Here is a 27,373-nt window from a genome sequence, read left to right as displayed (position 1 = left end):
CTTCGCCTCTCATCAGCTGCAAGGGGAATCACACATGAAACATACAGGTAACATACATAGGTGAAATTCACAAGTGAAACATGGGAGAACAACACCTGCAATAAGAAGCAAGTCTAAAACACTTTAAAACACTGAACTGAAAATTATGAACATTCTGCAGGCTATGTCTAACTACTGGTTGTCCAGCTTGACCTGAGCTACCCTACATATGCATGAGCCAGGAGGTCAAATGGGACAAACGGCTGGTCGAGTTAACTTCATTCAATAGAGGAGCAAGGAATGTTGTTTTTGTTGCATTCCAGCGAAACATGCATGCAGGGAATCGTTACAGAACTTGTTCTGGAAAACAACTCTTCGAAAAAACAGATTATATCATTTCATGTTTTAACTGAATTGTTTTTAGAGTGATAAGCTATCAAGTTTGGTTTACTAACTGTACAACATAAAGTCAGTTACGTTCAGAATTCGATTCAATGCTGTTCACTGTCTGAATAGCCTGAATAGGAAATATTCAACCATCTGCAGCTAACTGTCTAAAGAAAGTTAGGACATTGCTGATGATTTCTCAACACTGAGATGTCAAACAGCGACTGTTTGGACATGCTGACAATCACTTGACAAAGGCGCACGCCTTCACAATAATAGATCCCACCAGTTGTGACATAGTCACAGTCACAGCTACACAACCCGGACATTCCATATTGTGCATCAATCACTAACCTACAACATTGTATTTGTGAATAATTCTTTATATTCATTTCCCAGTATTTGATATGTATCATTATTTGTCACAAAGTGTATTCGTTGTAGTCCTATTGCAAACACAAACAAAATGTCTACATCATATCCAGGTCACTGACACGAAGTGAATGCTAACTCACTCGGAAGGGTCTGTGGACATGTTCCTGGACAGCTTCACAGGAAGCATAAAGTTATTGTGATACATCTGATTTTGTCTGAGATTAAAGTAAACTGCACATGATTAACACACACTGGGGTGAGTACAGCATCAGGCTCTCATTTCACATATTGTAAATGGACACATTTTAACAACTAGCACAAACCGAATTAGAAGGGAACAGCATAGAAACTAAAGCTCAGAGAGTTACCTTCTGACATTGTGCATTTGCTAAATAAACAGCAGTTCCACTTTGAGTTTCTCATTAAATTATCATCAAGTCACAAAAGTTCAATCCATATGTAACTTCAGTTGCCCAGTTTGAATGGTAATTGCCACGATATATAGTGATAACTTACGATATCTGCAGCTTTGATTCGTTTCAACAGGAATATGTTTCATGTCACATCTTAACATAAGATTTAGCTCATATTCACCAAACAACTACTTTTTAACCCTAGCTCAATAATGTAACTTCATCATCTCAAATAAAATGTAAACAGTATCTATTTCACACGCTGCAAACTGACAGCACACCTGTCTTCGGCTTTTTTACGTTCTTGGTCTAAATGTCACATGACAAGACAAGTGATATCGTTGTCAAAATTTACGGCTTTGGAAATAAGTAAGGGCCATTTCTCATAGAAAACTTCACACTTTTTGAGAATTTCCGTCAATTTGTACCTGCAGACGTTCGAGCTAGTGCCTCATTGATAAGTACAACCTGGGCACAAAACATAGACCCTGCAAATCAGCAGAGAATACATTGATATTTCTGCAAGCCAGTTTGTGGTGTTTGTCGAGATTTTGAGGTTTGGTTCCTATGTCATGATGAGCCTGAAATAACAACTCCCTCTATATGCTGAATACTTGTGACTTTTCATAACCTTTCAAGAAGTATTAAAACGTTTCATGGATATAGATATAATAAACTATATACGACTGCTCTGAATCTGACACAAGAGATCATCCACGTGACAAGGTAGCCAATCATACGATCAAACCTGTGAAACGCAGCTTTCCAGGTCTCTTGTGTTGACAGTGAGGGGGCGCCTTGCCACAATTGTGAAAAACAGTAAAAAGACCTGGATGTCGGAAACATTTGCTGTAAATAAACAAGTTCCGAGGAAAGAGATTTGAAACTAAGATCAAATAAACATTACTTTGAAAATGAAGCGACAGTTCATAAGTGATTGAACTTCCATGACATACGATACAATAATGGCATTGCACAATGATTGTACAAGGATTTCAACTGAACTTATTCACGAGGTTATTTCACAGTTAGTTTAATAACAAGAGGGTTTCGCCTTTAGTTGGTTGCAGGTACGGTCATTTCAGGTATTTTAGTTGGGAACAGATCAAAAGGACCAAAGGACAAGAGGGCCAAAACTGAAAAAGTCAAAAGGGCCAACAGAAAGTGAAAAGGGCCAAACCTTTAGAAAACAGAAAGATTAATAGAAATTAATTACAGGTTGTTGCAGTGGTACTAAATCTGAATAATTCTTCTTAACTTCTTTGACTGGAATTCTAGAATTTTGGTAGATGAAGAATGTGGACTATTTTTATGAACATACAACACCCTTAATCTGTTTCGGTGATGTTTCAACATAGATTCTATTGTCATTGTCAAGCAAGTGACATCATCAGAGTCCTCCGCCTGTAGTTGTGATTGGTCTCGTGACTCAGAATGTTATACAAGTTGAACATTTCAAATTTCAGGTCCATTTCAGTTGTTGGGTGTATGAAGATCACATTAATAATTTTCACTGTTGTTAATGTTACTATTTACCCATTAATACAAATACAAATATAAATAAAAATAAATATTAATATAATCAAACATATACTAGTTTGTATGACATAATGTTCTTTTTCACCAATGGCCTTATGACTACAACACTTTTAGTTCAGCTTCCACTTCAAATGAACCCTAATTTCAACACATAAGTAGACACCACTGGTCACAACAAACAGCTGCAGCTCAATTCTGACTGGTCACTGTCTTAAATATGTAGACAGACAGACAGACATTTACTCAGTAATAGGCCAGTGGCCCAAAATACAAACATAGGCATAATTAGAACTTACATGTGTTTACATAAAGACATCAGAATCTCTTATTTTTCCAACGTTATATAAAAATAGGAATAAATTATTTATAACATCTATGTTTTTTGAAGTCATAATGTTTATAAAACTGTGATGTGAGATAGGGTGTTTCAACTATTTATCCAGAAACTTTATTCTTATGTCTAGGTAGGCTTTACAATAAAGTAAAACATGTATTTCATCTTCAATTACATACAGATTCATTTGGTAGCAAAAAGGACAGAATCTTGAATCATAAGGACATTGTTATATCTACCAGTCTCAGAGCAAAGTCTATATTTGCCGCATCTAAATTCTGTTAAACAGCTCCTTAAATACGGGGCAATACCTATAGAGAGATAGGTTTCAAAATTGAATATTTAGATTTGTAAGAAAAGATTCTCAGTGGTCTCTAAAGAAGATAGTTGATATGAATATCTGTGGTTCGTAAGTAGCAGAAGATTGATAATCACTTTCAATATTTGGTTGTGAAAGAGACAATTGAACATAACAATTTTACCATTGGCAGATAGAATTTGCAGACTAGGATAAACATATACCAATTGCTGTGCATTTTACTCATTCAGGGATTCAGCTTCAACCACCTTTCATTCAAAATAACTGTTCAGCAATACAATAACACACAAATCCTCAAAGACATGCTGTGCAACATGACTTACTTAACATGATAAAGAAGTAAGTGTCCATGTGCTGACGACAGCATTGTTATGATTCTAACCATACCATGCTCCGTCTTCGTTGGCCTGTGATCGAAAACCGAACATATCTCTCAACAGACGGAAATGTTAAACACGTCCGGACAGGATTATTTGCGACGTTGTGTCGTTTGAAACTCAAGAAAATACTGGTGAGATATTCCCCATATATACCCACCAGACCATAGGCAGTTACGTACATTCACGCCTTTCGTCTTGTTGACACCATCTTCCTTCGACGCCGAAGTTTCGTTCACTTCAGCCCATTTTCTAGTGGGCTGACTGGTAACTGCAGCAAGTTTCCGGAAGTACTTCCGCGCAATCGGATAACCCGAACAATGCACAATGCTCTCTGTTTTCGGTACCACAACACAATCAGGGGACAAATGCTAACAACAAGAATCCCGTAATAAAGATACTAAGCGGTGTTTACCTTTAGTAGGAATTCGAAGTCAGTAAGTTTAATTATGCATATCTGATTCGGACGAATGCGTAATGATAAAATTCACTTGCCGATGTACTCCGAATGACAAACGAGATTGCACGACGACTTTTATTCGAAACAAACTTCAAAATGAACAAATACTGATAATCGTAACTGTCAACTCATCTGGAAAAATAAACCTAACTGCAGGATTGCGCTCAACCCGCTTTTTGTTTATATGTAGTCATTGGTTTTGTATCCATTTTGATTTTGTAATATTACTGAATGGGATACAAACAAACCCGCAGTCATTGGAAACCGCTTTTAAAGGGGCACTGATGCGGAGCAATTTCCGTGGACTGGTGTAAACTTTTGTGATTGTTTTTCTCCCGTCAGTACCCGGATGATATCCCAGAATTCGTGACTGGTTCGTGAACTCTGCTGCGCAGTCCGTAAGCGCAATTGATAGTTTAATTATAGACAGATCAACTGAGGTGAAGTCATTTGTACTTCATTACAAATGTATTATGAAAACAAATGAAACACTTTGAAGGTTAATCATCTGCAAGTGGTAGAAATGGTGAAAAAACTATTAGGGCGGAAAAATAACGAAGCCAATGTACGTCTCTATATTTTGTCTCATAACCCTAATTAGTTTATTGTCATATTTGTATGATTCTGAAAATTAATAAAAGAACACACGATTTGCTTACACTCATCGTAAATTTCTAACATAACAGCAACATTTATACATTGTATAGATTGCCAATGTGGATCCTATTTCACACACATACGCGATCTAGTGTGTGTTTTCTGTCATACAGATTCTGCTGAATGCTACAACAAATAAATTAAAACAAAATGCAAATAATGAATGTAAAACAGAATAATTTTATAGCAACAATGTCAGGCTACTACCTTGTTCAGGAATGTATCCATCAATATCCACGTAAAAGAAATCGTATTCCATTCATCTGCAGCTGGTAAATAATCCTGCTCTGTGTCGCGTGTCTTACAACTGTCTCCTTTGCGAAAAAGTAACACATCGTTTCACGTCTTTCGTTGGTGAAAACTAGATAAACCTCTCATTGGTCTCCCAAGATAGCACACCTGGCAACTAATTGTATGATGTCAACTATTCGAAGTAATTTAGTTCACCAATATTGAGCAATCAATCAATCAACGCAAGGGTGGTTAATTCTTTGAAGGGAGGATGTTGTTTTTGCACTCACACTTTACGACAGGGTGCAGTCATCTACACACACTGCCTTTTGACAAATCCGCTAGATGATAAAAGTAATTAACCAATCAGTGTGTTATCGGTTAATCCTTTGATCGATGTTTGTTTTTGTAACTCAGCTGATAAACCCTCTTGCATCACTTACATGCACATATTGCATAACATACAATACATTTGCCATTACAGACCTTAATTTATAATGTTGAGTATTTACTCCAGACAGGAGAAATGCCAAATGGGAACCTTTGTTGAGTAACCGAAGTGGTATTGCTACTAATTATACCTGTTATAAATTCATGAATTGACCATCCAGAGAATGATGACAAATAACACGTGTAGGTTTACACCATCAAACGCGAGTTACAGCAAGGAAGATATAATCTCTGTGTCGCATGCAGCCTGAAAACACTTATGGGCCGAAACTGTTTTGAGGATACCAACGGAATTTCGTTACATAAGGAATACACACAGGCAATTTTGTGTACTTTGGTAAATAAGTGAAATAAGGTTTTTTTTACGTAAGACAATTTTCAGATTTCTCTACCAAAGCCAAGGTCATCGTTTTTTTGTTTACGAATTCAAATAAATCAACAGTGTGTTTTATTATCATAAATAATAGACCATTGTAGCTACCATAGCTACCAAAATTTACGTATGCTATTTGCTATCACAGCTCAACCAACACTCAAAACTACCTAAATATAAAGCTTTGCAATCTTCCGTACTGAAACAAATGGCTTGCTACGTGCCTGTAGACATCATATTTTCATGTAACATGATTAAATATCGAGGTTAAAAACACAGAAATAGGATCAAATTGGATCAGTAAGTATACCATCCAAGCATCCGAAAAGAACTACACTGCTGGGATATATGGTTACGATCAGACAAGGAATACCATGAATATTTTTAAACAAATGGCATGTGATGGGCATCCGGCCTCCTGACTGTTTAAGTGAAGAAATTTTGCTAATATGGACAGGAGCCCAGTTCCTTTGTCCGTCACGGTCGAAGGAGTGGGCGCTGGCCAATTTGCGGTCTGCTTTCGTAATTAGACCGTTGGCGAGAAGTATTATTCGCTCCGCATCAGTGCCCCTTTAACGGAACAGTGCGTCATATTCCTCGATCTGAAAACAAATATCTCTTTCTTCAGTCACATGACTGGACTTTCATCCAGTCTGAAATGAACATATTTTACAGGAAAAAAGGTTCATGAATTGTGAAAGTATAATAACTTTCCCCTTGTCCTGAAATTGTGGAAATGTAGACTTGCCACCTATTTTAGACTCGTATTGGTTTTCCTGGATATATACCTTTGAGTCTACAGACAGCCGCACACTAGATCTATAACATGCTGTTTAACAGTTTTTATATGTCGAGCAAACAAAACAGAGTTACCTGTGTCTCCTTTTGTATGTTTTCACCTTACGTGCAAAATCTAAGTCCTCTAGCTCAGGCAATTATAAATAAAGAAGAGAATCAATCCCGTAACGTGCGAGAAATACCTCGACTGGTATCCTACAGCACATCTGCTAAATACACAACTCGGCAATATTACTACTATACATGGCGGTGGTCTGTAAGTAATCGAGTCTGGACCAGACAACCCAGTGATCAACATTAAGAGCATCTATCTACGCAATGACGAGTGTCTACCAAGTCAGCGAGTCTGACCCGCTGGTCTCGTTTATCGGCTCATACGACAAGCATGGGTTATGCAGATCGACTAGTGTCAATCTCTACGGTTACCCAAGTTGGTATCAGAGCTTTAAAGGATAACAAAATATAGTATGACGATTTAGATAGTTCTGATCGATGCCAGAATCCATGGCATTTTCACTGATAATTGTTGTTGTTGTTTATTAACCCGGCTCTGTCAAATGTTATATCCATATGACATATGTTTGTAATTAATCGAATCTTGACCAGACAAATCTAGTGACACGAGGATATCGTCGATCCCCGCTGTTGACATATGTCATATGATGATGACATATGTCATATGATGATGACATATGTCACTGAAACTGACTATCCAATCCCTTTCGTCGCCTTAACGTAAAGCAAACAGCAAAATAAACTGTAAACTGGTTCTTGGGGTTAGATTGCAAAAGTAACGTAAACATTTTCAAAAGTGGTGTCGTGACGGTGGACTAGAGGATGTTGCCGATGTGATGGTGACTCACGTGTCACAAGCAATGCGCGTGACACCATGTATGAAGGTCTATAGTAGAAGTAATCATACTGGCTATGGTCAGTATGTTATCAGTATTAAGTGTAATGCTACATTAAGACGCCTTTCAACATGCAGACGTGATGATAACTTCTTGGAGTGAGTGAGTGAGTTAATATTTAACGTCACATCGGCAATATTTCAGCCATATCGTGACGAGAACGATTAATCATAGAAAAACAAATGAATTAATAACACATACGTTGTAAAATCCTGTCAACGATGGACAGTAAAACTAACTAGAATATCACAGCATATAATGTCAAACTAGTGATTAGATCTAAAACAATGTATCTACAGAGGACAATACAATGTTAAAATGGGCTATAGGTTGCCAACAACTGAAGGTAGATAACCATACTAGGGACCATGAACTTCTTGGAACATCCCTTTGTTCCAAGTCCCTACTGTGCAGAAAGCATGCACGAAGAGCGAACTATGACCGCTCAGTCTGCATATGATCGGCCATGGGATAGCCAGGTAGATGGTCCGGTTTGTTGAGCAATATGCAATCAAAGATAACCAGTGTTATTGTATTGTGTTATTGCAGGCATCTCACTGACAACATGGCCAGTAACGTGGATGGTGAAGATTTCACTGAGTACTTTGAATGTATGGACAGTAACGTTAAAATACTTCATAAACTGAAACATTCCAGATGAGAAATGCAACTTGTTGAGCGTGACCTGATCAAGTGAATACTAATACATTGCGTGACTGAGTCACAATCGGTTGGGTCAATCATTGTGAAGGGTGGCTTTGTCACTCGATTGTCAACATGTCCGAATAGCCGAGACAAAGGTCGCCGTTTGACATATGTCAGTGTCGAGAAATGTCCAACTTTCTTTTGAAACAAAAACAAGCTGCATGTGGTTTAATGTTTGCGGCGTATGCATGTTTCGCACGAATGTATGGCAAGCCGTTTTCACATTTATTCCAAAATTACAGATATCTTCAATTGTTTTAAAGATATCTGCATTATATTTAAAGATATCAATAATGATTTAAAGATATCTGTAAATAATTGAAGATATCTCTAATTAATTTCACATATCCAAAATAGAATTACTGATATCTCAAAATGTTATAGAGATATCAAGATAATATTTCGTGATATCTCAATGTTTTAAAGATATCCGCTAAACAATTACGATCATAGTGTACATGATTGTATTCGAAACACTTTTAACCATTAACATGTAAAAGACTTCTGGTTAGTTTTGTGCGGAACACCAAATTCATTCTTTGAAAAATTTGTGGTTAGTTAATATATAGCGATTAAAAGTAGCCAAAAAATCGTCTGCTTCCCATTCGTAATTACTCGCCTCTTTCCGTAACCTGCAAGAAGGCCATCCGGCTTTCCGGAATGACCCGAGTAGTTACGAATGGTCAGCTTCCCTCTCGCCCGCTAACGAAACCACAATCATTTATTGGCACGTTACAAATGAAACCCGTCATAAAAAACTACTCATTTCGACATTTAAATGCCTTAAATCGACCTTTTTCACAAATTTTGTCTCGCGATTCAACCAATCAGAGGGGCGGTCTCCGTGATTTATGCCTATGTAGGGCACTGTAGAATTCATGTACATTTCCGAATATAATTTGTCTTGTTTACTGGTTTGTCTAAACCCAATTTCTCAAATTGAATTTAACCCGTGACGCCGCGAGTTCTTTAAAAAATGTAGCAGCGCCCAGTGGCTAACATCCACCAGTCTGAGAATATAGTCTGGTTCATAATTATTGAGAATTTTTCTTCTTACTTTGAGCTATCCTTACACCTCAACTGATTCACTGATACTTAAAACTAAGTAATGGTATAAGGGAGGTAACTCATCTTGGCCTACTGAGTATAGTACAATTAGAGTTACCTCCCCTGAATTTGTAGCAGACGTCATTTTCCTCAGCACTGTCAACAATGTCTGCTGAAGATAAAAGAAGGTTGATTTTTGAGTTGTGTAATCAAGGAATTGATGATGTAAATACATTGGCAGAGAGAACAGGAACTCCTCTTTCTACTGTGTATAGGATTAGGAAGAATTTTAAAGAGGGAAAGGATTTTGGGCACCAGAAAGGAGCAGGGAGACCCAGAAAATTGGACTTCTCAGATCGCGTCCGGCTGGGAATTTTAGCGTCTAAAAAGCAAAGGGCAAGCATCTCCAACATCAGGTATGAAATGATAGAAAGGGGATCAACAGTTGTATCAAAATCTACAGTTAGAAGAAATTTGATTGATCTTGGATGGGAGAAAAAGACTGGAATTCCTTCTCCTCTCATGAAACAAGAACATAAAGACAGGCGTGTTGAGTGGTGTTTGGCACATGAAAACTTTGACTGGGAAAATGTGATTTTTACTGATGAAAGCTCAATATGGGTATATCCCAATGATGTGAAAATATGGACAAAGTCTGCGTCAGCACCGTTGTATCGACGACCTAAATACAGCCCAAAGTTTCATGTATGGGGAGGGATATCCTTATTAGGAACGACCCCGCTGTGTGTGTTTGAGGGAAATCTGACAAGTCAACGCTACACTAACATATTAGATAATTTTCTCCTTCCAAGTGCACATGTGTTTTATGGAAATGACTGGATTTTGCAGCAAGATAATGATCCTAAACACACCGCAAAACATGCCAAGCAGTGGTTTCAGGAGAAAAATGTGACTGCATTACCATTTCCTGTATATAGTCCTGACTTAAATCCCATTGAGAACATTTGGGGGATGATGAAGGAATGTGTGAATCAAAAGGGGTTGACAAAAATTGAAGACATGAAGAGAGAAGTGGTCTGATACTGGGACAGCATAACTCACGAGACACTAACCTCTCTGATAGGAAGTATGCCTACCCGTCTTAGACTGTGCCGTGAAGCTCAAGGAGACTTGATAAAAATATTAAATTGTTACCTACACAACATGAAAAGGTCAGTTCACTTTCACTATACATTCAATTTTATCTGATTTGTTCTCATTTAATAATATGAAATGCTTTAGCTATTCTCAATAATTTTGAACCATACTGTAAATGCCATTAACGTGCATTTCCATCGAGTAACAAAATCTAAAGTACTTTCTACTGGAAGTAAAATACGTGTCTAATTGGTGTCCTATAGGATTTTGCAGGACATTTATTAAACGATAACATTTTCACTCTTGAATGCGAGGTGAATTTCAAACTCCTTTAGGTCATTAAGCATTTACTACAACTAGTAAGTACTTTTGTTTTTTTGGCTTTTTTTTCAACGCTCGTTTCACAAACAGCCCATTAAGCAGGAACTGCGGGTCCGATGGATATTTGTTCATGGTGACATCGTCACCCGACCCCTGGTTTGAGGGCAAAGCAATGATTGCATATGTTTTTGTTGACATCGAGAAATCAGCAAAGTTACGGACTTGTTACACATTTTATATACATGTGTAAAGCTAAGCGAAAACCCTTCCTTATGTATGACGTCACAGCGGTTCGCAGCTTCCGACCACCAGTTCACCAGTCAAGTGCCAACCGATCGTGTAACGGCAACGTTAGCAAACTTCCTTCAAAATGTCCTGAGACAGATATCCCGAAACGTATCGTAAATACACAACAGACGCAACCCAGTCCATTTGTTTTGTAGGTCAGGAATATATTTGATTAAGGGATAAACACATGTTGAACTTTAGACTGGGAGCTGCATGCCACATTTTATTCACTAGAAAATGTGAAAACACGTTGTGACTATTTGTAATTGGACTAAGCACAATACACAAGGTGCAGACAGGTCAGGCAGGCTCTAGAGTACTGTCGGAAATAGAAGCAGACACTATGTTTTTTCACGTTTATCTCTACAATTCATGTAGTTTATATGCGAAAGTGTTAAATATCTACATAACTACAGTGGCAGGGAGATAGGAAACGTGAAGAAAGGACTTTACCGTGGCGAGATTGGCGAGATTGGTGCAGAAATGATCAATGCGGGTTTTTAAGTCCACAGTGACATTTGGAACAAACGATGGCTTTATGTAAATTAGTGTGCGATGATTTTGCATTAAACAATGTACTTTTTCAATGCCCATTTTTAAATTAACTTCATTATAAACGACAGCTGTCGTAAAAATTAACAACTTTCATGCTGAAACGATAAAGGATGTAGCTACCATTGAGTCTCACTATCAGCATAACAAGAAGCAGGTAGGAGGGGTCGTCTCAAAAGCAAAACTAAGACGGGTGTTGCAGGCTATGGTAGGGGCCGGGTTAGGGGATAGAGACACCAGCTAAGATATGATAATCCTTTAAGGGAATTACGCTGGGGAATACATGGCACATGATAAACAGGATTTTCTGGGTATCCCGTTACACACCCCACTGAATGCCAAGTTAGGCCAAAGAGTTGTTTCGACGTATCCTATTTGCAGTGGTGTACATTTGAGGGATACAGAGTAACAGCCCCAAAACAGTTGTTTTCCTGTTTCCGACAATGCTTTAATACACTGACTAACATGCCATTCACGCATATGCATCACTGAAAGTTCGCTTTCCACAATGGTGGGAATGTCGTCCACGTTGCCGGTTCACTGGGTTCAAATCCCAGTGTCAGTTCAACCCTCCGTTTGAAGGCTTCTCAGAACCACTGCGACTTGCTACAGCGAATAAATTCGGATGTTCCTCCCACATGAAGCAGACACGATGTGATGTAACGTACGTCCCTCCTCACAGCAAACCCATTCACTTACTCCACAACACACTGTAGACTGACTGAACAGTCCTAGTTTCAAGGTGTCACGACGGTAAGTATCATTTCAAAGGGCGCACCTGTTGCAATTACTTTTGGATGTCTTGTAACAAAAGCAGCGATTTATGACTCTTCAGCATATATTATGTTTGTTTGTTGCTTGGTTGGTTGTTTAATGCCGCACTCAACAAGAGCCCACGGTTACAGCCATGGCCTATATATCGAGCCTGGACCAGGCAATCCAGTGATCAACAGCGTGACTATCTGTAGGTAATTGGGATGTGAGCCTGGCAACCCGATCCCATTAGTCGACTTCAAGGACAATCCTGGGTTCCTGGAGACCAGTCCTGACCTAGGCCTTCGCGGATGTTTCACTTACGACATGAGAGATTAATGTCTTGCATGTACGTCATTCTCAGCACTGTCTAATCACTTGGCAGTTTTACGTTTGACGAAAGGATATCCACAACAGCTTTGTGGTTTTTCTCTTTCGCTATCATAATGGCTGTAGACCCTTGCTTGTCCGTCGCGTCAAAGTCAGCATGGCTTTTCGACAGAAGATATGCCACCATCTCCACGTTTCCTCCCCGACAAGCTACATGAAGAATATTGTTACCACCATCATCCACGAGAGACACGTCACTCCCTGCACTCACAAGGAGTTCAAACACATCTTGGTGCCCCTTCCATGCTGCTAGCATCAAAGGAGTCCGTCCCTTAATGCCCCGGGCGTTAATATCGACGCGTGTTGTCGTCAGGACGTGTGACACCACCTTGACGTACCCTCCAAGACACGCTGTGTGGAGGATGGTGTTGCCAGCACCAGATCGGAGATTCACGTCACCTCCTTCTCTTACCAGCAGCTCGAGAACACCAATATGTCCAAATTCGGCGGCAACCATCACTGGTGTCCTGCCATATTTACCTGTACTGTTGATGTCAACAATGCCCGCGGAGACGATGTAGTTTACAATACCAACGTCTCCACCGACACACGCCTGGTGAAGGATGTTATTGCTGTTATGACTTGTAGTCAACAAGTCACAACCTTTGCTTACAAGCAGTTCAAACACATCTCTGTGTCCGCTCAAGGCTGCAATCATCGCCGCTGTCCTCTCGTTCTTCCCTCTGCTATTGACATTCACACTAGACTTGGACAGGATATACTTAACAGTCGTTATATGCCCCCCAGCGCAGGTAACATGCAGGATGTTGTTACCACTATCTGTCACATGCGACATGTCACATCCTGCCTCTACCAGCAAGGTGACCACACGCGTGTGTCCCTGTCCTGCTGCCACCATAACGGGCGTGTGTCCGTCCTTACCTCTACTGTCTATATCCGCCAGATGTTCAGAGATGATGCACGTCACCATCTCCACATTCCCTCCGTGGCACGCCCAGTGAAGGATGTTGTTGGTATAAGTGTCTGTGACCGACTCATCAGCTCCTCTTCTCACTAGAAAGCGAAACACCTCCCGGTGTCCCTTCCATGCTGCAACAATGAGCGGCGTTTTGCCAGTCTGGTCCCTCATGTTGATATCAGTTATATACGCCAATGGGAGACGATGCATTCTCTCCTCATTACCTTCAGCACACACCATCTGAAGGTTGAACATGTCTATATCATGGAATAACACTCTCTCTCCTCCAACGGGAGCATCGACGGTGGAGCTTAGGGTCCATCTGTCTTCTGGCGCTTGAGCGTTCGGGTGTCTAATGTCATTAGCAGACACCCGGTGTTTCCAGTCACTGAATGTATGTCTCGTGCTTTCATCATTTCCCATGCCAATAGAACCACGTGGCATGTTTCCCATATCAGTAGAATCACGTGGTATATTTCCAGTGTCAGTAGAATCACGTGGTGTGTTTCCCATGTCAATAGAATTACGTGGCATGTTTCCCATGTCAATAGAATCGCGTGGTATGTTTCCCATGTCAGTGGCATCACCTGGCAGGCTTCCCATGTCAATACAATCACGTGCTATGTTTCCCATGTCAGTAGAATCACCTGGCAGCCTTCCCATGTCAGTAGAATTACGTGGTATGTTTCCCATGTCACTAGAATCACGTGCTGCTATACTATCTGTGATTCCCACGTCTTCACATCTTATCTTCACTGTAACACTACCCTTGTCTGAGCGTTCAGCTGGTCCCTCGTTTGCTACCCCACCGGTGATGTTGTCTGCAGTGTAGCCGTGTCCCACGCCACCATGGACATATTCCGCCACGTTGAGTCTTTCAATATGAACCTTGGAACAACACTGTCCCATCTCAATACAGAATTTGATAAAACACTGTCCCAACACTGTCCCATTGAACAAGAACTTCGTGAAACCTTCTGAAAAGAAGCAACAAACGGTGTACCTCGTGTTGATATTGCTGGAATATTGCTAAAAGAGTCCTAAAAGCCAACTCACTAACTCACTCACTCACTCTCCAGGCTCAGTATGCAATGTTCCAGCTAGGACATAACACCTGAGATATAATACAACTCCTCTGATATATACAACACCTTGGGCATAACACCTCCGACATATAACACCTTGCACAGAACACCTCCGACACTACACCCCTAGCCTACATGCCATATTGGACATAGCACCTCCGACATACACAACACCTCCGACACAACACCAGTGACACCTCCGACATTTGTTTCTGCCGGTTTCTCTTTCCTGGGGATTCCCCACAGTTTTAGAGTTCAGTAAACTTACATTTACCCGGCTTGTATGGCATGTCGCTGTAGTCCCGCCCGCCTCCTTCCGGAGATTTAAATAATCTATAGAAACAGAAACAGAAAGAAACAGATTAACACAGTAACAAAGACACCCAGTACTTACAGTATTGTACTTCTCGCCAGCTGGATGTCATAGACAACATCGTCATCTCGACAAGGAAGCTCCGGTGATCGAAGTGCATGTCGTCATGCTGTGGGACACAGTTGGCGCTGAGCAGATAGTGCAGAGTTATGCCCCTTGTATTTAAATGCTGTATTGAAATAAAGTCAAATTCTGACGTAACTAATACAATGTATTAAATGTTTACCTAATTTTACATAGGTTTTATAATCTTTACATGTAAGTAATTATGCATGTTCATAACATGGGTTTTACCAATAATAGGATAAATTTAACATATGCATTCTTTGCTATATTGTGGACAAATCAAAATGAAATGAATCGTCTTCTATACGATTAAAATGTAAAACATAAACAATAGACATATATTCTTTCGTCCTTCGGTACAGTGTGATATATTCCAGCTTCAGTTTGTAATTTATGTGACACTGTAATCTATGTAACACTTTTTCTAATGGGATTATTTTCAATATTAAAGTAAATTTCGTAGCTAATTATAAATTGTTGTTAAATATGTTTATATGTGAAAAGTTTTGCATTATCAGATATACCCTCAAACGGAAACCCTCAGTCAATCTTGCTTAAAGGTAACACGAAATGTTAACAAGAAATTAACACATACCATGGTTCTTCCTACAAGTAACCAAACCCATTGTTATGCAATAACTCTTCCCGGCGTTTGTCCAGGAAAGGTTCATCTTGGAAGAAAACATTAAAGATGTATCGTACGTAATATTCAGTATCCAGATACTAGTATTTGTTGTTATCAGTTTTGGCCAATGTTGATGATGGGAACTCATCTGTTTATGGTGAGACATTCCACCTAGTTGTTATTCCAAGTATTGGTAGTCGTCTCTGTAGAGGCACTTTTCGAAGCATCCTGCAGGTATCAGAGTGTAAGTTTCAAGTGCTTATTTCTTTCCCGAAACAACCTTTACTTAGGTTAACCTTAACTCCCACCCTTTCCCCTAGCAGTAAGGTTACCTTAGTGACTCACGATCACCTTATAGCTTTGTGGAAGGAGGGAGGCCCTGGGCGATATGTTTCAAATGTGACTCATGTTCGCCCTTCTACACTTCTACAGGGATTCTTATTGCAGGAAAGTGCAATTTGATATATGTAGTTAACTTGTACTTTATTGTATCTCCTTCCATTCTAAAATACAATATACAGAAACGGTTTGATGGAAGTGGATGGTTGGAAGTAGACGGGTGACCCTATGAGTCTAAGGCTCCGTGTAGAGTTGCCTACCTTGGGAACGGCAGAAGCCTATGACTTGTTTAGCCAGTGTCATGATACGTGTTTTCCACAAGAGTGTTTCGGAAGCAATACTGTATTGATTGGACTCTAATTAAAGTAATTAACTAGACTCCACTCGCCATAACGGAGGAATGGTATTGAATGCGCTCTCGATGCAGTGTAATGTGGCCATTTTGGAAAATGACAGCAACGAAATCAACGGCAAAGCCCTGAGTCGCCTTCCCGTCAAACACTGCCAGTATCATAAACGCCCAATGGGCTTGATTCAACTACTTCGATAGTATGTCTCTTTGACGCTGGCAACACGTGCAAGGATGCAGAATGCCGATATCATCTATCCCTGGAGTGCCAGATGAGAGAATACCGATATTCTCTAGCCGTGGAGTGCCAGATGAGAGAATACCGATATTCTCTAGCCGTGGAGTGCCAGATGAGAGAATACCGATATTCTCTAGCCGTGGAGTGCCAGATGAGAGAATACCGATATTGTCTATCCCCGGAGTGCCAGATGAGAGAATACCGATATTCTCTAGCCGTGGAGTGCCAGGTGAAATAATGCCCATATTGTCTATCCCCGGAGTGCCAGATGAGAGAATACCGATATTGTCTATCCCTGGAGTGCCAGATGAGAGAATACCGATATTGTCTATCCCTGGAGTGCCAGATGAGAGAATACCGACATTGTTCATCCCTGGACTGCCAGATTCTGTCTTGTAACCAACGACATTCCATCCTAACCACGGCTATATGTAAAATAATAAACGCGTCTCACTACGAACAATATAGTGCACGTTATCATTCTGTCATGCTCTGTTTTCAATATACCACTGTAGAAATTCAGTTCCCCTTTACTGTTCAAGAGATACGATGAGGTGTGTGTCCGTGTTTGAAACTAGAGATATCATCAGAGAGGCTGTTCCCGGGATACATAGCTGTAATGAATAACAGTTACAAGGTAGCAGCAAGCAAAACGCAAAGTGTATGAAAATTATATGTGACGTGTGAGGAAGGTATGGAATACGGTTCATCAACAAATTATTTGAATTAAATACTGCCTATTTTGACCGTTGATGTATGTTTGAAAGTGTTTTGTATTCTTTATCTATTGATCAGTTCATTAGGACCAGTAAGACTTAAAGTTAGGGGCACACTTCTTGAGGAGTGGAGTCCTGTGTGTTCAAGTTCAAGCGAGTAGATTTTGTGTGTCAAATCAAAGTGGTTACGTCATCGGTAAAGCGTTTATTGCAATCTAGATATAAAAGTTCATTGTTGTCCGTAACATGACATCAAGTAGTTTGATTCGTTGCCTTTGCCACTTTTGTGGATAAAGAGGAATCTCTCACCGAATCCTGTGGTGATGTTGGCACTGAAGAACCGTGACAAGGAGGGTAGACCATGTCTCATTGTGATCTAACGATGTCTCCTGCAGACTTGGAGGTGACAGTCAACTTGATTAATGTTTAAATGATGCTTTGTGTTTGATCATTAGTGCAGGTGCGTCGTATTCGTTCAAGTAAGATGTAAACCACTTGTATTTAAGGAAGTCTTGTAAGTGTAGTGTCAAAAAATTCGCCTTCGCTGCAGTTAGATTGCTCTCCATTAATTGTGAGAACGGAAGTATACCTGTAGATATCACCATCACATGTAACGCTGGCTGTTGAGACCGATCCGTGACAGGAGTGACCACGTCGTTTGAGGCCCTGTCGTGGCTGTTGAGACCAATCTGTGAGAGACCTAACCACGTGGTCTGCTCGCCCTGTCGTGGCTTTTGAGACCAATCTGTGACAAGCGTGTCAGTTGAGACCAGGGACTGTCAGATTTGTAACGATAACAAACAAGAATATTTTTTCATATATCTGTAGTTATTAAATCTGTTAGAGTCCTGCTAAGTCCTACTATAAATTTAAATAAATGTACCTTCGTAACGGGGTTTCATAACAATGTGTCATCACACATATGTCATAACACTTTCGAGTGATTTGATTGGCTAATACATGAACTTTGACATTACCGGTACTGTTTTCATCACTGTGTCACACCTTCTGAGAGCATGTACAACGAGAACACTTCTATGAAATTAAATAAATTATATATTCTAGTGTGATTACAGGCATAGGTTTTCAATCCTATACTAACTCCGGTTTTTGTAATAGAAACGAAAAACAATATAAATAAGTAAGCAAATACGTCTAGCGGGTACGTCGTAAATGTCAACAAATATGGCGTCGTGATTAGGTCGAGACTGACGGGAAACTGGTTGGAAGAGTTATAAATACTCTCAGGCCATTGCATAACATCAGCGTGGATGTTGTCACGACTGCACAGTGACTTTCTAACACACAACATCAAAAGATAATTTTAAGCGGCGCTCTTGAATGTTTGTCCTCGGGATAAAGAAAACGTTTCATAGTCTGAACACAATAGACTTGAACTCGTCTTCATTCGAGGTCTTCAAGTTCATAAACTTCGAATCTGGACAAGCGGGAATTCCATGGCGAGACGAGTAGACGTCACTGGCGTCCTGCCGCAAGCTTTGCCGTATTATTTACAGTGACTAGTCCGCAGGTAGACTAACAACTAGTCTCTAGAATGAACATACTGTACTGAAAAGGGTTCATATAGAAAGAAGTTAAAATGGAATGAAAAGAAACGGACGACCGAAAATGAAAAAAAAGTCAAATAAAAATGTATTGGGAATGACTGCGAAGACAATAAAGCTTGTCTCGAAATTGCCTGACATTGTTTATGTTCACAGGTAAAGAACTTGGTGACAGTGCAAGTGACGTTTTTGTGATTTTGGCGACAGAAACTTTATGTTTTCTGACAGAGTCTTTGTGATTTGTCAGACTCTTTGCAATGATATGTGTTATTATAACACAAAAAGGTAATTATGGCTTTAGTTGTGATATTAAAGACTATAATTTTCCATACGAACAAACAATATCATCCTGTAACTTTATACTTACATAAATATAACGATAGCATATATATCATTGTTATTTTAAGCAATAAAAGTCATTTAAATGACAAATATAAGCAAAAGAGCAAGGTCAACCACCCTCGAAGAACTATCATAGCGAATTATTCTGTCGCCCAAATGAACAAATCATAAGATAAGATGATTTCTTTGTTAAGAAACTTGCATTTTAACGAGTACCTGCAGGTGATTGCAAGTCACAATACCATTGCCGCTCGAAATGGAACACATACAAAAAGAAAGTACAAAGCCTCATTCACAATGCTTAACTGATATAGTCTGTACAAAGACAGCTATTTTCAGAAGACAATTTAGTCAATGTTCATGATGATTTTGATGATGATTGTAATCTACACAGTGTTACAGGTAACCGATGACTAGCTGTCAATAATAGATAGACTTCAAAATGTAAAGTATTGTCTCATGTAACAATGTATGTGAATAACCACCACTGGTATCAGGAACAGACTGTGATGTTACACCACTGGTATCAGGAACAGACTGTGATGTTACACCACTGGTATCAGGAACAGACTGTGACGTTACACCACTGGTATCAGGAACAGACTGTGATGTTACACCACTGGTATCAGGAACAGACTGTGATGTTACACCACTGGTATCAGGAACAGACTGTGATGTCACACCCCTGGTATCAGGAACAGACTGTGATGTTACACCACTGGTATCAGGAACAGACTGTGATGTTACACCCCTGGTATCAGGAACAGACTGTGATGTTACACCACTGGTATCAGGAACAGACTGTGATGTTACACCACTGGTATCAGGAACAGACTGTGATGTTACACCACTGGTATCAGGAACAGACTGTGATGTTACACCACTGGTATCAGGAACAGACTGTGATGTTACACCCCTGGTATCAGGAACAGACTGTGATGTTACACCACTGGTATCAGGAACAGACTGTGATGTTACACCACTGGTATCAGGAACAGACTGTGATGTTACACCACTGGTATCAGGAACAGACTGTGATGTTACACCACTGGTATCAGGAACAGACTGTGATGTTACACCACTAGTATCAGGAACAGACTGTGATGTTACACCACTGGTATCAGGAACAGACTGTGATGTTACACCACTGGTATCAGGAACAGACTGTGATGTCACACCACTGGTATCAGGAACAGACTGTGATGTTACACCCCTGGTATCAGGAACAGACTGTGATGTCACACCCCTGGTATCAGGAACAGACTGTGATGTGACACCCCTGGTATCAGGAACAGACTGTGATGTTACACCCCTGGTATCAGGAACAGACTGTGATGTTACACCACTGGTATCAGGAACAGACTGTGATGTTACACCACTGGTATCAGGAACAGACTGTGATGTTACACCCCTGGTATCAGGAACAGACTGTGATGTTACACCACTGGTATCAGGAACAGACTGTGATGTTACACCACTAGTATCAGGAACAGACTGTGATGTTACACCACTGGTATCAGGAACAGACTGTGATGTTACACCACTGGTATCAGGAACAGACTGTGATGTTACACCACTGGTATCAGGAACAGACTGTGATGTTACACCACTGGTATCAGGAGCAGACTGTGACGTTACACCCCTGTTCAAGTGGTGATTCATGGCTATTTAAATCCAATACGTGAATTCATTACATTGGTTTTTACTGAAATACGTTGAAGTAAATCTAAGACTGGAGAAAACTATGCCAAGAAGAAGGTAATATTTATATTTTATATTTGCACCGATTCTGCACAATTCTACTTTAATTCATGCAATATTCATACGTTCTATGGTGGAATAAAAAACATGGGACAAATATCACCACATTATTCTTGAATATTCATGATGTTCAGCCAACATTTTGCTGACATGGAGCATGCTTGACATGGAGCACGCTTGACATGGAACAGTTGAGAGACGAAATATGAACACTTTATATTCTGTTTATACCACCTCTAATTATAGCTTCGAACGTTCAGATGTCTCCTCATAGTGTCTCCTAATTGTGTCTCCTCATTGTGTCTCCTCAGTTCAAATTTTGGGATTGTAAATTATCTGTGGCCAAGAATGAATTTTCTGTTGCATCAATTTCGTAAACACAAATTTCTGTAACTATAGAGTTATTCAGTGTTTCCTCTCCGCTTCACATGCTTCTTCATAGTGGGCGATAAACCCAATAGGATCTACAACTTTGCATGTTACAGTATATGCCATGTTACAGTAATATGCCATGTTACAGTAATATGCCATGTTAGAGTAATATGCCATGTTACAGTAATAAAATCGGAACAGTTTATGACTTTACATGATTATCACGGGGTTTCCGGATGATCTAGTAATATTCGTTCTTGGGGGAACATAGCATTCAGGTAAACGTGGTATTACTTCCCCTATACAGTTGATTGTAGACGTCTGCATGCCATTTGTTGTACCTTCCCCTCGCCTTGCAGATGCTGTAATCACTAAGACTGTCTTACAAATCATGATGTTTCTGTCGCCAAAATCACAAAGACTCAACTGTCAGTGTAACCAAGTTGGCTACCAGTCATATACAATATTCTGGAGTTGACCGCCATATGTTCCCTTAAAATCGCGCGACCTCTTCGCCCTGGCGGATCGTAAACGGTAGTGGATTCCAATCCTACATTCTCTGCAGGTCATGCTACTTTTACTTAAGATGCATTGGCCAGATCCGGCATCTTCTCACCATTGAAGCCACAAAAACATTGGTCCAATCCCCTGTTCTTTCACGACCAGACTATGCCAATAGCCTTCTCTTTGGAATTAAGTAAGCCGCCCAACTCGCTCAGCCACCGCGACTTCCACAAAAATATGACACATGTTGCATTTGACCACTTTCTAAATGGCATCGTGTTATCATAGCTTTCGGCCATGGGAGCCATGCCAGTTGACACTTATCAGAGGGGTACAGAAAGTATGCAGTCTAGACTACCAGTTGTCCGATTTTCATTTTTGTGGAAGTAGCGGTGACTGAGCAGGCTAGGCGGCTGACTTTGTGTGCTGGCGATTAGGTGCCTGACTCTGAGGGTGCTGGTTCGAATCCCGAATGAGACTCAACCAAAAAAAGTACTAGAAAGTGAAATCCCAAATATGATATATGTTGCATTTGACCACTTTCTAACTGGCATCATGTTATCATACATTACTGTTATTATTACAACGTGACAAGGAGTAAAGGTGCACGAGTTGCTTCCGTTAAAATACATGCTCAAGATTCGTTTTCGTTTTTCAATGAAATTTCATATATTTGAACTCAATTTTTTTATTTTCTTGTTGTGAAACATGTTTTCTTTTAAAAGGGATGTGCACAGTTGAGAACGGACTACGCAAAGGTTAGAGATAAAAATATTCTTTTTATTGTATAGGCGAGTGGGATTTATATGGGCTGCGGGAAATGAGAAAAACAGAATCAAATGCGGACGCCCTAATTAGATGTTCCCTATTATCTTCTTGTTTATAAACAGTTCTCAGAAAGACGAGTAGCCAGTTGACAGCGATGGCCGATGAACAAAATGTTTTCACTTCATAAGTGTTTTGGTTGAATCACATTATTCCATTTGAAACTAAATCCTCAAATCCTATAATTAGGACTTGATTGATTCTGTCTTAATTTGTATATTTTCCTGACTGCGCGAAGAAGCTAAATTGACTGTATGCAGCATACGTCTTCCTGGAGTGACGCGGTCAACATTCCGATCACCAACATGATGAATTGATCTGCTTTGTGTGATTATATATAGGAAAGCAATCTATTGCTGTTATACACAGTATTTTAACGATATTTTCATTTTGTAGAACAGGGGTAATAATTGGGACACAAAACCCGTTCCCTTTTCGCTTCAAGTTCATGTTCCTCTTGAGGTAACTGTGCTTTGTCATCACGCAAGAGCTCGTGACAAAGCAAAGTTATTTCAATCAGGACATAAACTTGATATGAAAGCTAAAGCTCGTGACAAAGCAAAACTATTGCACTCGGGACATAAACTTGATATGAAAGGGGACGCTCGTTGCATATTCAGTAAATACATACACCACTGGTTACGTTATCTTTATGCAAACACCAGATGTTCGCCACATGTTATTTCCCAGTGAACCGGCACTACAATAATTATAGTACCGTAGTGTTTGTATGTGTGCGTTACAGCTAGATGCGTTTGACCTTAGCTTACTCAACATAAACACACAGGTGGATTTAACTTTAGGTGAGTCCCCACTTCCGGACCAGGCGTGTAACCCTTAGGTTGACCTGTCACAGTAATATCCGTTAGTTTGTTTGATCACACCGTTGTGTGATCAAACTCTTTCCTAGATGTGAGAGCAAACTGTGGGTCCATGTCTTCATCTCTCCATTCAGTATTAATGGGGATTTTAGGTATTCTTGCTCAGTTTTGTTATAAGCTTGCCTAGTGTTCACGAACATCTTGTATTGAATTGTATATAATTTTCAACATTTGGCATGAATTTCAAAGGGAGAGACATTTAGTAACACGCTCCCAATTTTTATACACAAACGCGGAAGTTTCCATACCTGTGCACAATACATGACTGTAGGAAAATCAAGTTAGTGCGTGAACTCCATGCACTACTATTGAAAGCGTTTGCTCACTGAACCGGACCGTAACTGAAGAGACATGTAATTGGATGAAAATAATGTAAGATGTTTCATCAAGTTTACAACCATCCAGTCATTAAAACAGTTTAAAGTATTTAGCGGTGCCATTCACCATGACTTATGAAAATGACTGTTGATAATTTTCAGTGTTTGTTCTGAAATTTAGGACGGTATGTCAAGAACCCTTTCAAGAGTCCTTCCCTGGTCGTTTTGTGGTCACTCAGTTGAGTAGTCAACTTGTTTATCGTCCTGTCCCCGACCGCTGCTGTCTCTGGCTCAGGGTCCACAGGGCTGACTTTGTTACAGTAGAAGGGTGTGTCCCGATCGTTCCAGGATTTGTTTCTCTCGGTTGGCGAGGAAGACATAGGAACATTTCTCCAGCAGGATCTCGAAGACTTTGGCTGCTGCGTTGGAGATTCGTGTCTTTGTTTGCAGCTTTGTGCTTTTTCACCATGAATTTCTTCATGCCTTTCGTCTTTCTGATTTCGTCGGTAGTGGCTCTCTTGATGGAATACATCTTGGGTCTCAGTCCAATGTACTCGGTCATCAGCATGCCGTCACGCGCGTCCTTCATATTGCCGGGCACTTCTTGTTGATGGTGTAGTGCATACAGATGCATGTGTTATTTTCATGTCCTCTTACACATCCATGGTTCGAATGTCCATCAGCAAGGAATCTGTGTCCATGTACAGCACCTCGCATCCATCGCCGTATTGCTTTTCAGCGCATTGTAGAAAAAATCGTAGGTCATGTGTTTGTACAAGTCAAGGACACTCATCTCCACGTAAACGCATGAAGAAGTGCTTGTTTCTTCTCCCCCATTCCGTGTACTACACTATACTATTTCCATGTCTTTTTCATCAGTGCGAAAACATGACATGTTTTTTTCATGTGCTTTGAAAATCAAATTCCACATATTAATATGGCAAACTCTGATTAAAACAAAACAAAGCAGAAACTGAAACTGAGTATCAATGCACCTGGGAGACCTGCACTCAAATGCTAAGATAGTCTTGAATATGTCCGATGCAGATTTCTTACCGTGCTATATCAATGGCGCAGTTCTGCAAATGGGCAGAAACCATGAGACATCTTTGATGAAAACTGACCCATGACAAATTTTAAACAAAATTAATTCAATAAGAAAACACAACTCTGAAAGCCTAACATACACTCTTCAAAGAAAAGAAAAAAAACGATACATATTGTTTTGGATTTTACTTACTGAATTCATATAACTGTTTCAAACATGACATCATTACTCAATTACAGTAAAATGAACACTTGGCAAACTCCAAAACATGATTATCCATAACGCGTTTGGTAAAACGATAGAAGGAAATAAAAGCCATTTGTTAAGAGTAAACGTCAGTATCTGGTGTGTCATTCATGAGTATTAATAGCAGCTTGGCAGCGGTGACCCATAGAAGAAAGCAGATGCCGAATGCTGTCTTGAGGAATGTTTGGATACTCTAGCTGAAGTGCTGTGTGCAGTTCTTGTAGTGTCTGAGGTGACGGGTTGCGTTGGCACAAGTGTTGATCAAGAGTATACCATACATGGTCAGTGGGGGACCAACTGGGTGCTGGAGAAGGCGGAGGTAACACGTGAACATTGGTTTGCTGGGTGAAGTCCTGTCAAACACAAACAACGTGCGGTCGAGCTCCAAAGATCAACCGCTTAGTTTGATAAGAGGACATGAAGTTGAACTGGTCTTCTAGCAAAAGGCATGGCTTCCCGCAGCCAAATGAGCACTGTCAAGGCATTTGAATCGTTGTGGATGATGCGGCCATGGTTTCTGAATGAAGATGTAGCAGCCGGGTGTAATGAACCTGGTGGCTAGGTCGACCTGACCTTGGTCTATCATTAACACTCCCAGTATTGTGTATCGTGTTCATAGGTTTGAGATGGTATGTCTGGACACGCGGAAATGCATTGCCTAGTTAAGCTGTGATGATCATCCTTGTCAAGGGCCTCTTTCAGTCTTTCCGATCTCTTGTCGTCTATATAGTGGCTTACAACAATGCATGTGGAGTTCTCTTGATGAGGGTTTTTTAGAGTCTACAGTCAGAGGCTTCAACTTTACGGTACACTTGCATTTCACTGGATTGGATATTTGCTGGAGAGGAAGGAAGGAAAAGTTGAACTACATATTGCCAAACAATATATCTGCCTAATATAAGTGTACAGGCAAAATACGGGAGAGATGGATCCAGTCTGTGTTTTTAAGGAGTATTTCTTTGGTAAATGTATAGTGCACTGTGTGTATAGAGGATTATCTGTTATTTAATTTAATTTATCTATGTTATGCCTGATATGTTTATTCTCCATCATTTGTGATCGATCATGAATAAATAGTAGTTTGTAAAAAGTACCTGTTTAGTGTATGCTATAGATTCAGGAAATTTGCAGAACGAACAGCAAGACCCGGTACCCCTCACTTCTTCAGGCCGTTCTTGCAGAGGAAGTTTGGGTTTTTTTTCTTTGATTTTGGATCCATATTACCAGCTCCACCCAGCCCATTATGCATCTCATGGACTTGGTCGTGCTGGAGGCTGTTGGAAAGAGTCAGAGCACTTCGTTGACGTCTATTATGGACATAACGAGCTTATTCTGTCTCCATCGTCATGTTCGGTGCTTGTGAAACTTGCTCAGTGTCTTCTTTGAGAGGCATGTTTAGATGTTGGTGAATCAGATAAGGACAAAACTTTGTGGATGAGCAACTTCTTTATTCTGGTGGAGGTTGTCAAGCAACTTGTTTGTCCTCTTACTTGCTTGACAAAGATACAAGAAGCTGTATCGAGACGTCGCTCCACCTGAATAAAGAAGCTGCTCGTCCATAAAGTTTTGTCCTTATTTGCTCAGTGTCAGAAGAGATTGATCTCCACTCTGGGAGTATCGACGTCCTGGGCGCCAGTGTCATGGTGGTACCTCGAATTGTGATACTCCAGGTGTTTTACGGGTTTTACAATCTCTACATATTCTTTATAGTCATGCTTGCTCTCGTCCCAATATGGCTGAAATATTGCCGATGTGATGTTAAATTATAACTCACTCACTCACTCACTCATGGCGATGCCCTCACTCAACAAGGATGTTAACGTCTTTGTTTTAGCTATGACATTTGGCATGTTTAACGGTGCGTGTTATATGTTTCGAGATAATATGTGTAGGCTATATAATTCTACATGCCAGTTGGGTGGGTGGGTTCATGGATGGGCGGATGAGTGTTAGATTATTTGGTGCCGTAGGTTTGAAGAGAATGTACTGTTATGTTATGTTACGTTCTGTTCTCTTCTGAGGATTATCTCACTGTGTTGACTACA

The 27,373-nt window shown here is 40.1% G+C and overlaps 1 protein-coding gene across 1 annotated transcript; it reads right to left on the bottom strand.

The window, feature by feature from the left end:
• Window positions 1–11,252: 11,252 nt before the first annotated feature.
• LOC137282771 (serine/threonine-protein phosphatase 6 regulatory ankyrin repeat subunit A-like) lies at window positions 11,253–15,264 on the bottom strand. Its single transcript, XM_067814559.1, has 2 exons — window positions 15,156–15,264; window positions 11,253–14,653 (listed from the first exon to the last, which is right to left on the bottom strand). Exon 2 carries the CDS (start codon window positions 14,583–14,585, stop codon window positions 12,738–12,740), a length of 1,848 nt encoding a protein of 615 aa, XP_067670660.1. The 5' UTR covers window positions 14,586–14,653; window positions 15,156–15,264; the 3' UTR covers window positions 11,253–12,737.
• Window positions 15,265–27,373: the final 12,109 nt, after the last annotated feature.

This window comes from Haliotis asinina, chromosome 4 (genome assembly GCF_037392515.1).
Source record: "Haliotis asinina isolate JCU_RB_2024 chromosome 4, JCU_Hal_asi_v2, whole genome shotgun sequence".
NCBI classification, from domain to species: domain Eukaryota; kingdom Metazoa; phylum Mollusca; class Gastropoda; order Lepetellida; family Haliotidae; genus Haliotis; species Haliotis asinina.
Note: the sequence above shows the minus strand (reverse complement) of the source record. Positions and strands in the feature narration are given on the sequence as shown.

Bases quoted from the DNA above. Each gene is read 5' to 3' on its own strand.
- LOC137282771 (XM_067814559.1), bottom strand. From the start codon at position 14,585: ATGGGACAGTGTTGTTCCAAGGTTCATATTGAAAGACTCAACGTGGCG.